Source organism: Lygodium microphyllum, chromosome 5 (genome assembly GCF_053477565.2).
Source record: "Lygodium microphyllum isolate KBCC chromosome 5, Lygodium_microphyllum_v1.1.10, whole genome shotgun sequence".
NCBI classification, from domain to species: domain Eukaryota; kingdom Viridiplantae; phylum Streptophyta; class Polypodiopsida; order Schizaeales; family Lygodiaceae; genus Lygodium; species Lygodium microphyllum.
In genome coordinates, this window is record NC_141139.1 from 105,129,122 (window position 1) to 105,143,994 (window position 14,873).

A 14,873-nucleotide genomic window follows, 5' to 3' on the forward strand; every position below is an offset into this window, starting at 1 on the left:
AATGGGGCATAGAAGGGGGATTTGCTGGGTCAGATAAAACCTTGCTCTTCCAATTCATGTAACTCTTTCTTTAACTTCATGAGTTCAGTGTGATTTCATATGATAAGGGGCTCTAGTTGGCGGGACGACCCTTGGAATGAGATTGATCTTGTGGTCCATGTCTCTTTTGGGTGGTAAGCCCTTGGGTAGTTCTATTGGCATCACATCCTTAAACTCCTCAAGTATTTTTGCCACTTCTTTGTATTACCAACTTGGAGTTTGGGCTTCTTGGTGACCTTGTGCTCAATGGGCCGAATCATGCATAAATACACCATGTTCCCCTATGTTACTGACTTCTCCACTTGTTTGGCACTACAGGTCATGATGCAAGACCTAATATGGTTAACCTAGCAAGGTGGTGCTTAGGTTGGTGCTCCTAGTTGGTTAGTACCTGGTTTCACCATTTGGCATGAGACTCTAGGCTTGTTCTCCTTCATTTGCACTTTGATTGATGTTCTATACCTGGCAATTGCATTCTCTCACAGGGTACTCTAACACCTTCTCCTTGCATGTCTAGCATCATCTCATTAACTTGCTTCCCAAACATTGCAATGGCATACTTGTCATAGAATTCTAGACTTAAGATGACTTTAAAATCGTCCATGGGGATGACTAAGAAGTTGAGTTTGGGTTTCCATTTCCCTACTTCTACTTGCACTGCAAATACCTATTTAACCCCTTGGCTTCTCCTTGTGCAAAATTTAATGTTAAACCTTCTGAGGTCTTAGGCAATTTGAGCCCATGTTTGGCTGCACAGTCTAGGGTGATGAAGTTGTGGGTGGCTCTTTGTGTCTACCATGATGGCTTGATCCCCTTCACTCACTCTACCCTTGATGTATAAATGTTGAGCTACTACTACATGGGCCGTCATGCATTGGGGATGAGCATTGATTGTCCCCACCCTTGGATGGTCTAGGCTCTCGTCACTTCCACAAGAAATTTCATGGATGGGCAGGGGCTATGACTCCTTTCCTCCATATTCACTAGTAGCTACCACTCTAGACCCACTTGATGAGGCTGTGTCATCCATGGGTCATCGATTTTGCTAGTGGGGTCCCTGCACTTGAAACATCTAATACCTGTGATTGAGCCTTGGGGTCTCCACTATGATGTATTTAATCCCATAGACCCATATGATGCACTCACAGTTAGTCTATAGTGGTTGGTCCCCCATCAGCCAACTGATCCTCTTGGTATTAAGGCAGACTGTGATGTGACTGGGGTTATGCCTGCGATTTAACTCCACGCCTTTAGGAATGGGCCTCTAGGGGTATTGGGTCTCGGGGTCCAAGAGTTGTTGTTGAGGTTGGTGTTGAATTTGGTTTGACTCCCTTGGGTTGTTCTCCTCCCTTCTAGGTCGACTAATCTTTTTAGCCATCCTCATGGCATCGGCTAAACTGGTTAGCTCTTGTCTCTCTACATCTCTTCTAGCCCATTCTTGCATGCCAAATAGGAATCCATGTAGCTTAGTGTCTGTGTCCATGCTGAGTAGCTGCAACATGAGCTGCCTATATTTGCTGACATACTACTTCATCTTCCCTTGTGTTTGTCTGAGGTTTCTCCATTCATCTCTAATTTTGAATTTTTTCATCTATGGGATGAAATAGTCATTGAGTTCCTCTTGGTGGTGAAAAGATGGTGCATCCTTGCTCCTGCCATCAGGTACCAACTAGTAGCGTCTTCCTCTAAGTAGATGGCTGCCACTTCTTCCTTCTTGTCTTTCGTGATCCTGGCATACTTAAAGTATTTGTCTACTTCTGCGATCCATTTCTTCAAAACCAACCTATCTCTCTCTTCTTTCTACTTGGTGGGTTGGGGCATTTTGAACTTGCCATAGTCATCTTTTGAAATGTCACTCTCCTCCTCTTCCCTATGGTTGTGTCTTTTGTCCTTTTTCTTATCCTTCTTCTTGCTGCCTGCTTCCACTACATTCTCCTTGTCTTTTCTTATATCATGTGCTCTCCTCAAGGTCTCCTCTCTCCCTAACCTATCCATCTCTAATGCCAGGAGGCATATTCTACGGTGAATTCCGTGAGACCACGGTGGATTCCATGAGTTTTTAATTCCACGGTGGATTCCGTGTGGTCAATGGATTTCATAAAACTATATTTATTTGTCGGGGCTTGTACACAAGGTAGATTCCTTGTGCAAGAAGTTGACGGGGACGCCTGTCCTTTTTGGGTGTCATGTTAATTTAATGTGCACGTGGGTGACTCCACAATGGGTGATTCTGTAAAATACATATTTAAATTAATAAATGTTTATGAGTTTAGAGTGCACTTATATTAAATTAAGGTTAGGACAGAGTTCCAACCTATTTATTTATTTTGTAGCCGAAGACTGCTAGGTATTCACTTTTGTCGATTTAATTTTATTATTTTCTAACAATTGTGAATGCTTCAGTTGATGTGTAGAGTAGGCGACGGTGGCATTGGGAAGCACTAAGCGATAGCGTGTATTCAAGAAATTATCAATTTTGATGGGCGCGCATCTTATCATTAAAGGCGTGGCGCTAATATTTATTTAGGCATGCTTATTTATTGAAACACTTGACATATATTTATTATTTTTGTATGTGAATGGACACACGGTTTAAATATTTCATTATTAGGCATTGTATTTGGGCATAGCCCGACTCTTGGGCCGCCCAACCACTTTATTCTTTATTTGGACAAAAGCAAATACAAAAGCTAAAGCATGCTTATTTATAAATTTGGGCTATTTTTGAGCTTTGAGATGAATAAATTTATAAATACATGCCTTGTGGAGCACTCACACAAGCATGGGGGAGATTGTATCCAATTGGTCTTTTTGCCTCATGTCGTGCAAGTCTATTCTCTTGATTTTTGAGCTTAAAGTAGAGTTCTTTGTTCTTGGGGCCCTTCCGATGCTCGCTATGTACACATCTAGCATTCGATTTGCGCACCAATTTCCTCTTGCAGTTTGTGTCTTTTCTCCTCTTCTTGCTGTTGTAACGCCCACTCTTTGTAACCCTACTCCATTTCTAGTTTTCTTCTCCTTTCCTCTTCTTTCTCTTTCATTTGCATGTTTCTCCAAATTTAGTCCAATATGCCTGACATGCCCTTCAAGTGCCTCTCGAGTCTGACTACCTTCTCCTCTTGAGCTACTCTCCATTCTTGCCCTTTACTATTCTTCCTCTCTTCCATTGTTGGGATGGGTGCATTCTCTTTGTCGTTCTCCATGTGGTCCTGGGAAGCCACACCTCAGCTTTTGGTGTTGTCAATGCAACAAAGCTGTGTTTCACCTCAGATGGTGGTATTGTCGATGCGGGAAGTTGCATTTCACCTTTGGATGGTGGTTGTGCTGCAGGGAAGTTGTGTCGGGGTCGCTGTGTTGGGGATCGTCACAATGGGGTCGATGCGACGGGGGTCGACATGAAATGGGGTGACATGACGTGTGTTTCGTCTTGGTACGATTTATTTGGGGCATTGGATCTTCTCTCCTACTTCCATGAGCACTCCTTCACTCCGAGCAAGAGTTGCTCTGATACCAAGTGTGATGCACCTGCACTTGTTCACTCACTCAACACGATACAAAAAGGTAACACGGTATGTGAGAGCAAAGTATACTCTTGTATTATTCAATGAAAGAAACGGTACAACCTAGGCACATCCCAGGACTACACCCTGTGACGCCGCATATATGAGGGTTCACCACTGGGTATAGAGATTACACATAGAGTAGAAACTAAGTAGGGCTTAGAGACACTACAACTCCCTATATAGGTGTTTTTGGTAGCAATGCCATGGTATAGCTACAAAGCCCTTACCTCCCCCCCTCCCCCTCCCCCTCCCCCTCCCCCTCCCCTCCCCCCTCCCTTTCTCGAGGGAGACGCTTATCTTCTCTCCTTCTTTTGAAAGGAACACACACACACACACACACACACACACACACACACAGAGGAGCTATTCCCACAATGGTTTCTCGTTAGGAATAGTTTCTAGCTAGGTTTTAAGGTTTTGAAAACTTAATATGTTCACGTGGGGGATTTTTAGAAAATCTCTACTATTTTCTAATTAAAAAAGATAAAAAAAGCTAGCTACCACTACGCCATGACCTCCACTCACTCTTTCTTCTCTCTTCTTCTCTTGCCATGCCTCCTACAAAATGTGGTGTATCACACACACACACACACACACACACACACACACTCACTCACTCACTCACACTCTTACTGTCACTCTCACTCACTCACTCACTCACTCACTCACTCTTTGAGTGCTCTCTCTTTCTCACTTAAGAGACGATCTATCATTGAACGTGTGCTATGAGATCAAAATCAAGGCATTGCAGGTGCAAGCAATAGAATTGAAGGCACATACTAAGAACAAAGGCTTTCATCCCCTCTTCTTCTTTTCTTGCCATGCGTCCTATAGACCAATGGTGCATTAACTCTCTTTCTCTCTCTTTGTCTCTTTGTGATGATGGATCATCGAACTCATGTCATGGGATAACAAATCAATGCATTGAACTTATGCCATGGAGCCACAGGGGTGACGGATGCTCAAATATGCTGGTGGAGCTCATGCCATGGGAGCAACGGGTGTGTTGCACCTCTCAAATAGGAAGGTGAAAGGAGCAATGATGGCTCGATGGTGCGAGTATTGGTGGGGTCCAATGGGAAAGGTGACAAAGACCATTCCCTTTTTTTTGGTTCCATGAACCAATATGCAATTTGTGCTTTTCCCAAATAGAAAGGGGTTTTCTTTAAGGTTACCACCCCTAGGGTGTTTTAAGGAAAACCCCTAGTTTTTCACAAAAATTGAAAACCCCTCATGTGGCATTGGCTGGTTTCCACTTTTTAAAGAAAACCTTCCCAAAAACCCCCCAAAAACCCTCGCATGAACAGCTCGAGAGTTTCTCTCTGCCTCACCATCCACCAAAAGCCTTTGGGTGGTTAGGCCAAAGGTCGAGGATCCGTGGGTGTTCCATCTTTCTCGTGTACTTTTGTCCACGAGTGCAATCGCTTTTTGTCCACATCACTCCTCCTGCCCCTGCCCGTTCCCACGTGGCATCTTAACACAACACTCGTCTTCCAAACACACACAAAAGTTTACAAACAGAAGATTGCTCGCCCCCGCCGTGTTATCTCGTAAATGCGCCTGCTAGGGTTTTCAGTTGGGCCATCACACGCTCGTACAATGCATCTTCTAGGGTTTCCTGTCGCAGCAGCACAGACTAGAGAGAGAAAACGTCTGCTTTGTTCTGAGGAAAGCTTGCGGTCTCTTGATACCGTGGATTAACGTGATTCCTGTGCTGAGAAGCTTGCTTAAGTTTACGCGAGCAACATCACGCCACTGACTGCATGATTTCTGCCTGACAGCTGCTTTCCTCTCTCCAGAAGGATGCTTATAATGGATGCTCCGGTGCACAATGATTGATGCTCTATTGCCGCGAAAATGGAGTCCTTTGCAGGTAGAGATCTTTGCCATTCTCACTTGAAGCAGTCATTCTGTTGTTTCCCACACTGGAGCTGTCTCCATGGTTGCGGAAGAGGCTCGGTCCATGGTTCCGAGAGAATGCCATTGCACCTGCATCCCTTTCTATGCAGGATCACGAAGGGACTTGCCTACATGCCTCTTTATGGTTTCGAAGGGTTGTCATTATACCTTCATCCTTCTCCACTCAGGATCAAGAGGGGACTTACCTGCACCACAGCAGCCTCCTCGAACGGCAGAAATAACCAGAGCGATGATGAGGATATGGCCAGCATGATGGCATCTAACAAGATGGACGAGAGCTACATCGACTATGAAATGATTCAGGAAATTCCAGTCGTACCGCCAGAAATGTCACCGCTAGCGCCTCGGGAAGCCGCCTTGTCGCACCTTCTGGCGTCCAAGAACCTCATCGACTTCATCAGGAGAGTGCCTGACTGGGCTGATGCGCAGAAGGAGAGCGGCCTGCCTCAACGCCAGCAGCGGTCCTTCTACTCGCACGACGACTGGCTCCGACATCGCAGCTCCCTAAGGCACATGCGGCACATGCTCTCCGGCCTGTCCTCTAGAGTGATCCTATCCCTCATTCCTCCCGTCACCATTGTTACTGCCATTTCCGTGGTGATCGCCTCTTACAACTCCGCTGTAGATACAGGCCTGCTACCGTCCTTCTTCCCTTTGCTGCATGCACCCTCGCTCCCTTACGAGCTCACCGCTCCTGCCCTTGCACTCCTCTTAGTATTTAGGACCGATGCTTCCTACTCTCGGTATGATGAAGCAAGGAAAACCTGGACCAGAGTTATAAGTACTACCAAGGATTTTGCAAGAAAATCTGTACAAATGATACGGACTCCAGATGACTTGATCTTGCAATCATGCCTGCTTTCCTACATAATGGCGTTCCCCGTCTCGCTGAAGGTGAGCGTCCACTGCAGTTCATGTGAACATAGTGTTTTTGGATTATGCCTTCGTTCAAGGGTTTGACTTTTGTTCTGGACAGTGTCATTTAATGTTCGGATCTGATATGAGAAGGGACTTACAACCCTTGCTTAGGGAGGAAGACCTAGCTTTTGTGCTTGCCTCACAGCATCGACCGAACTGCCTCATTCAGCTAATGACACAAAGCCTCTCTTTGGTGCAGCTTGAAAATTCAGAAAAAGCAATGCTGGTGAGTCCTCGCAGTTCACATTTTCTATGTTCAAAACAACTTATGTTTATGATTAATGATAGTACGATTGTAATTTGTAATGTACCGCCTTTTGCCGCACTCGATGAGGTTCGAAATTCTAGACGAGAACCTGTTGTTGTCTAAAGCAAATTGCAAAGGATTGTCTGACTTTTATCAACAAGAACTGCACACGAATCTATTGTCCAAGCAAAAAAGTTAGACTCGGAAAATAATCGATCAATGCTCATTGTCATTGCTTATGATATTCGCCAAGTATCTGTTTTCAAAAGGCATTATCGGAACTTGGAAGTTGAGCTATACAAAGCGGACATTCTTTGCAAAAGTATCTAGATGGGGCCATACCAGAGCGAAGCTCGAATGTTGTGCACTTCTCATCAAGGAATAACATCGAGGGTGCCAATCGGTTAATGCTATAATCTGTTCTTTTGTTTGCCAAGCCATTCCAACCGGGAGCAGTCCTCTAGAAGAAAACTCTTATCTCTCGTAACCTTTTCAAATCTTACTTTCGTCCTTTCATTGTCCTATTCATATTCCAAAGGAATAATTTTGTTCCACTATCCAAGGCTTAGAAACAATCAGCTGATAAAACATTGGCTGCTGATATATATTGCAAAAAGCTTGAAACTCGAGGCTCATTTCTAGTAAGTATTGAATCCTGTCGTCTATCTTCAAGACCACCATTCAAAACCTCTGGAACGGTTCAATGTGAAGCCATATCAAATCTCTGCTTGTTGATAATGTAGACCAGTTCTTGCTGTTGGAAAAAGAAGCAGAAAGAGTCAAAGTTCAGGCAACACACAGAAATGATCAACCCCTCCCATGCTGATGCTATCATTGAGAATTCGGTCCTTAACATCTCGTGCTGCTGCACTACACTCATCGTCCCAGCAATTCATACCTTTTACAAAAATCTGTACTCTAATTCTGACTCTTATGGAACGTGTCCTATTATAGTCCACACCCTTTCTGGGAATTTACATTCTCACATTCCATGTTTCTCATGGTTGTCTCTCCTCTGTTAGTTACTAGTAGCTACACCCAATTGAGATACAATTCGTCCATAAAAAGAGCCCTTATGATTTAGATCATCTCAACCACGAAGCCCGCCCTTCTTTGAACCAACTCAACAGCTCTAGACTCAGAATCCTCAAATCCAACTGAAACAGGCCAAGATCTACTTTTCTTCAACATCCTTGAATTCAATTGAAATTGATCGTGGAAACATGGTTTTTTAATTTTCTCTGCAAACACGGGTCGTGTTACTTTTGGAGTGGATCAAGGTAGCCTGATCATCGGACCGGAAGATCGACAATAATAAGCCTTAGAATTCAACTACGATAGTGCCCACCTTGTGTGCTCTAGGTTTGTATAACCGAGGAAAGAAGCACCTGATGTCAAGGGTTTCAAGATCTCTAAAACAGCCTCTGTAGGGCACAATGACGCCATCTACATGAAAGAGAAGTCTTGTCATTTGCTACATTAAACTTTCCTTCTCCACTTGTGAATGGAGATGCAGTCATAGTTGTGGCCTTGATACCATGATGGACCTAGATGGAAATGAACACAATGCAAATCTAAGAGAAATGGAAAAGTATACTCACACGTATACACCAGAGAAACTGTAGGAACACATGAAGTTGGTGCTAGCTGAAGTGCAGGGTGTCTAAATCTCGCCCAACTACAAGGGCAACTTGGCGAAAGGTTTTCATGTCCATAACAGCCACGTATATGTCGAGATGTCCTAGAATGTATCTCTCACGAACTCACAACTTCAAAGTGGTGTTGCAAGGACCAGAGCTACAGTGACTTCGGGACTTTTTTCTTTCGAGAAAAGCACACAAAACTCCTAAATGGGGAAGGTGTTTCCAAATATTCGCAGCGAAGAAGAGGAGAAGGGACTCGAGAGATTTCTCTCTTAACGTGGTAAGAACAATTCCAAGATGTCTTTTAAGACAGACCACAAATTTCAGGTTTTGAGAAAGTGAGCGAGAACTGTAGTGATTTCAACAAGTATTGTTTGAGAAAGTGAGCCAGGACTGTGGTGATTTCAACAAGTGTTGTTTCAGAAAGTGAGCCAGAACTGTAGTGATTTCAACAAGTGTTATTTTTAAAAGGATAGGAGACATATATGATACTCTTGCCCAGAACAATAATGATCTCAAGACGTGTTTAAAAAAAAAAAAAACTCTTGCTCAGAACTATAGTGGTTTCAGGGTGTGTTAAAAAGGGGCATCTCCCGTGATTTTAGGGTGTGTTCATTTTAAAAATAAAGACACATACTGTCAAATGCCTAAGAGGATCGCCACTCCAAACATTAGCAAGAGAGATTTTCTTTTAAAAAAACACAGACACACAAACGCCTAAAGGGGTATCTTACTATCTCCCCTCTAAAGGGCAGGAGCTACATTAGCATTTTTCATGTGCGCGAGCTACACTTGCATTTTCCCTGTGCGGGGTAGGGTAGCTTGCCAGCCTAGTGACTAGCGAAGCTTGAGTAGTAGGATAACTCGCATGTCGAATGAATAGTGATGAAGTTTGACCGCATGAGAACCCTCTTCCTCGAAGGCCCTAAGTGATACGCGTAGTGAGAGTCAAACCCAAAACCTCATGATTATGAGCCCAAGTGCTCATGTGATGCCATCACCTTTGGGATGCCTTTGGGACATTTATGACAATGTCCACGAGAAAATAGCAGTGTTAGATGTCTTGTAATAGCAGTGAAGATAAACTGAATGTAGCAACTCTGTCTTCATGTAGAGTGCGCAATTTGGACATTTAATTTCCTTTCATCAACTCTTAATTCTCACTACGATTCTATGTCAAGTTTATCTAACTCGTATTTCTTAGTCAGTCACGCACATTGGTATTGCAAGTTTGTACAAGTGTGGCGGATTGCAAGTTTCTACAAGGAGCAATCAGCACTTAGGATCTGCCATTTCAAAGGAAGGTTGAGGCAAATTTTGCAACAACCACCTTTATGTCACAATCAGTGATGACTGTTTAGTAGCATCTATTTTGTCCCGTACTGTTTTTTGATTGTGAAAAGTGAACGAGAAATTGCAAAGGTGGTTGTACTTGGACTTAGGATCATGTCCTTCATCTGGCTAGTTTGAAAATTCGTTCAGGGGTTCCTAACACTAACACTCTTGAAGTTCTGTGCTTTTACCTGCAGGATGAAAATATCACGCAATTTAATGCTAGTGTTAGTGTCTGTGAGCGACTCATCCGCACACCAATACCGTTGTCATATACCCGGCTTACGTCTCGGTTTCTGGTCTTGTGGCACTTAACTCTTCCTATCATTTTATGGGATCCTTGTCGTTGGTTGGTTGTGCCCGCTACATTCTTTAGTGCTGCAACCCTGTTTTGCATCGAAGAGGTATGCTCAGCGTTCCATTCATTCCCCTGAATTTTGATCCTTGATGGTCTTTTTGTTTTTTCGGTGTGCATTGCTTGTTCTTGAGCTTGTGTGGTGTTTAGCAAGGGTGTCCAGGCGACTGCTCAAGCTGAACCAGCGACTCGTTTAGTTGAAATTCTGCTAAGACATCTTGTGTTTATCAGGAGTGCTTGCAGCATTTGGCTTTTCCTTAAACAATATGCATCGAACCAATAAATTGTTTAGTTGCAATTCTGGTAAGACTGTCCAAAGTTTATCTTGTGCTAAACAATATGCATTGATCATTCTTGTCAAATACAGCAAGGTTGTCAGTCTGCGTCTCAAACTATATGTACAGGCGGATGGGTCGGAGTCTACCTTCATGGTCATCACGAAGCATGCAGTTAGGATTGCACTATGCATTGTGGAGAACGTTGAAGTATTTCAAGTATTTTGTACAGCATGGGTTACAGGTTACACTACGAAGCTGGATGAGGTATATGACTAGGCGGAGGTTGCCCCGGCCGATGGCTGTTGGGCTAGCTCGCAAGGTGGTTTTAAATTCAATCTTAAAGTGCTGCAGTGAATTTGGCAAAAAGGTGACCTGTAGCTGATTTAAGCTCAATTTTGGCCATGTAGCAGAGAATTTGAGCAAAGCAGCAAAATATATAACTGGTTTGTTGCATATAGAGGCCGAGTCTAGAGGAGCTCTTGTATTGTTATGGTTGGAGGAGTTCCTCGTCTTACCTTCATAGATGCGGAATGGGCTGGTAACTCACGTAGTAGGAGGTTTTCTCAGTGTTTTGAGTTCACTCTTGAGAGTGCAGTAGTTCAGGAGCTTGTGGTCAAAGCGGTACCAATTTTATCCACCAACACAGAATTGCGGCTATAGCATGGCTTCTTGGGAGGTGATGTAGTCGAGGAAGCCAGGCGTGATCTCAGGTATCGAACTCAGTATCACAGTTGGTTGAAAAGGTAACTTTGTTGTCGATATAGACTGGTGTGTTGCTGACATGTGACGGTTGAGGATAGAGAAATATCATGCGTCCAGTATGCCTGGAGGTGGAGAGTTGGAGAATGCAAAGCTCAACAGTCTAATGGACCACCAGCCATGACACTGCGCAGTTCGTACGTGTTCTGGCTTATGTACGTGGTGGTGATGTATGTGAAGGATCTGGAGGTGCTAGAAAAGTCGAAAAATCGAAAGAAGCAGAGAATATAAAATACGTTGACAAGTCGTTCACCTCCATTTCTAGGTTGAAAAATAGAAAGAAGCAGAGAGTATAAGATACGGTGATTGGGGTGACAATAGAGTCATTCATCAAGCTGAATTAGACATCGAAACACCACACTCTGTCTGATAACAGAATCACGTACAACAATTCTTCTCTCTCTCTCTCTTTGCACAAAAGAGTAGATGGATACATACGAACTTAACCATAAAGGCTTAATCATGAATAGTATATACACTTGCAAGCATTACTGGCAATCACTTTCTTTGATGATTGTAAACTAAATCCTAGGAGTAGAGCAATGCCTTGGAGGAGTCCATAGCTCACTCTATACTTAGAAAGAATTACTTGGTTATAGCACCTGAGAAGCACAGTAAGAAAACCTTAAATCGTTATTTCATTCGACTAGGTTCTTGTTGTGGATATGTTCTGAGTGTGGCTCTGTTTCGGTTGTGCCAAGACGGCCAAACTATGGGCAACTGATTGAGTGGAGTCTACAGAGCGGAAACGTGACATAGCTTGAAAACGTGCCATGAATTCTGAAGACGCACATAACCATACTATATATCTATAAAACGACATCTGACGATGATCTGGTGGTCTGAGCTGCCAAAAATTGGGTGTGCAGGTGGGAGTGGTTATCGAAGAACCGTTCTCGATGCTTGCGCTGGACAAGATCATTGGCATCGCACATGAGAACATATGGGAGCTGGTGGAGTTGCAACAACGGGCTAATGAGCACTTGTCCCGAAAGAGCAAAACTGGTAAGGCAGCACCAGCCACCACCAACATCGATTGGCAATCCAGCAGTAACAACGGGGTCAGCACAAAAGGCTACTCGGTAAATCGTAGGAACAACTGACCTAATGAATACGATCAGCCGACTAGAAGTGTAACATCACCAATGTAAATCATAATCTGACGAGAAGGGTAGGACATGCAACGATTGGCCTCAACCCTCTTAGTATCTATTCCTAGTTCTCTAGCTCCCTTTGTATTCTCAATATACAAATAATATATATAATCATTTTACCACATTTTCCCAAAAAAATGTAAAACCAGTAACTTCTCTTCCTCTCAGATCTCAAGAGGCTTGTGTTGGGCCTCCTCTTAGGACTAACTTTTCTTCCTCTCTGTGTTTGTCTCTCTATATGATATTCTCTCTCATATTATCATGAATTGTATGTAGGTCTATGTTGTGCCTCGACTTGCTATTTATGGCCACTGCCACCAAGCTACTACCAACAATTGTAACATCACATTGGCAGTGTAGAGGAAAGACGGAGAGGGGCCTCGTGTTCGGGAAGCAGATCACATACACATAGACACACATTCTCTCTATCCACACACACACACATATATATAGAGAGAGAGAGAGCTAAGGAAACCTTTTATGGAAAAAAAGGAAAAAGAAAGGCAAAGGAAAAACAAGGCAAAAAAGAGATGTTTTTTGAAGTGGATGGGACCTAAGAGAGTGCCACATGGTACCCCCCAAAACTGCTTGTTAATAAGCATAGAAGATACATACATGTTTTGTGTATGGTGTGTCTATATACGGATCAGTATATGAAGCATGGTGATGGCATGCAAGGTATGCTATACCATCTTCAATTTTGCAAAAGTGAATGCCACATGAGTGCTTGCATGAAGCATGGTTATAAATATATAACTAACTATGGACTTAGTAAATGATAGTTATATATGAGTGGTCATTATTTCACAAAGATTGCCCTAATGATACTCAATATCAATAAACCACTTCCATGATATGGTTGATCATGCTGTAAATATAATGCCCAAGGTTCCATTTCAACAAAACCTTGAACACACCTTTAGCTGTTTTGATGGGCATTAGAGCAATGCTTTCATAGTAAATTTGGGCATCATAGGGGCTCCAGATGACAACAATTGGAAACATGTCTTAAGTGAGTGTAACCCCTAAATATTGCAAAGTTCCATGATGTTTGATACAAAACACCTAGCATAAACTAGCAATAAAGAAAAATGCAATAAAAATTGTGTTTTGTGAATAATTAATGCCAGCATACAAATACAATGAAAATTGTGTTTTGCGAATGATTAATGTGTTAAGCATCCAAATGCAACACAAAACTCTTTAGATCCTTGGTGTTTGACACTAAAAATACACTATTTGTCCAAAATGTCAAAATTATAGGCATTAGCTTGGATAGGCTTTTCATTACATTACCTCTTACCAACCATCTCACATAATGTTATTTTAATAACTTTCAAAACTTATGCATTAATTTCTTGTAGCCATGTGGCATAAACTTGAGGTATTTATCTAGCAATATATATTTTTTGCAATTTTGTCCACCAATGAAAGACAAATAAAATACTTAGTTGCATCAACAATGGCAATTTTGTCCATATGTGAAAGACAAGTAAAATACTTAGTTTCATGAACAATGGCAAGGTGTGCTTTATGAATGATAACATTGAGCTATCTCCATCATTGGTGGCTATATTGATCATTCAATGCATGTCTAAACCAATCTTATTCAAAAATGACATAATGGCATTGAACTTCGTTAGAGCAATTCCATTAGCAACTAAGATTTGCCAATTCAACTTTACATATTTTTCAAAAGGATAAGAATGATATGTAAAGGATGAAATGCTTCTTTACACAGCCTTTTATTTTCTTGAAGTTGTAAACTATATAGAGAAGGAAATACCTTTTTTATCCATGATATTTATGTAATAAGAATATTCAAGGTAAGATGACATAAATTGTACTCCCTTTGCATAAGCAAAGTCACAAATTCTAACAAACTTTTGGATCACCAAGTCTTTAGCCATAAAGTACACGAGATTTATTGTTGTAATTGTTCTCCTTATTTTCATCGTTGGTAGTTCTCATATTTGCAAACACTTTGACTCCTTTTATTTTAGCATTACTTCAGTGCCTACCCAATGATGCTATTTGGAGGTGACATTTTTACATACTGTGGCTACATTACATGGTCTTGTATCTTTTTTTTTTCCTCCATTGCCCTTTTAACTCTAAACTTCTCACACCATTCATATTTTATATATTCATTCTTTTCTTATGCCACACTCTTAAAAATGATATATTCTAGTATACTCTATTGAAACTTTTCTAGAGTACTCTTTTGATGTTGTCATAGAGTCCCTTGTGTTTGCTGAATTTTCAAAAGTGCTACCTTGCATATCACCATGCATTTCATTATCATTATCTTTAGTTTCCATTTCATTGTCTTTATCTTCATCATGCTCATGGAGTATGACCAAAGAGTTGAGAAGATGTAGATTGTTGTCTAAATTGATGTTTAGATCTACTTTTGGATTGACATCAACATTAGTATTTTGGATTAACTTTTTCCCTTAAGTTTTCAATGTGTGTCACTTTATTACCTAGTAGATACTAGCATTATGTATTGGTTCACTATCCCAAAATATCATTCTTTCTAACAACATAAGGTTATATATAGCCCTTAAAAATACGCCCTTCTAAAGAAGAGCTCGAAGTCTTCTGATGTCAAAGAGCAATTTGTGAAAGTCCTTGGCTACAAATGGCATTACTAGCTTTAGAT

The 14,873-nt window shown here is 41.9% G+C and overlaps 1 protein-coding gene across 5 annotated transcripts; it reads left to right on the plus strand.

Annotated features, from left to right (window-relative positions):
* The first annotated feature begins 5,108 nt into the window (after window positions 1–5,108).
* LOC148036242 (voltage-dependent chloride channel 1, chloroplastic-like) lies at window positions 5,109–12,474 on the plus strand. 5 transcript variants are annotated; one of them, XM_087678257.1, is made up of 5 exons: window positions 5,109–6,416; window positions 6,499–6,666; window positions 9,860–10,066; window positions 10,249–10,320; window positions 11,924–12,060. In XM_087678257.1, exons 1-4 carry the CDS (start codon window positions 5,460–5,462, stop codon window positions 10,276–10,278), a joined length of 1,362 nt encoding a protein of 453 aa, XP_087534383.1. In that variant the 5' UTR covers window positions 5,109–5,459; the 3' UTR covers window positions 10,279–10,320; window positions 11,924–12,060. The 5 variants fall into 5 exon arrangements, with proteins under 5 accessions (XP_087534383.1, XP_087534382.1, XP_087534381.1 ...); XM_087678256.1 differs by lacking the exon at window positions 11,924–12,060 and adding an exon at window positions 10,422–10,441; XM_087678255.1 differs by lacking the exon at window positions 10,249–10,320 and having other exon boundaries at window positions 10,385–12,066.
* Window positions 12,475–14,873: the final 2,399 nt, after the last annotated feature.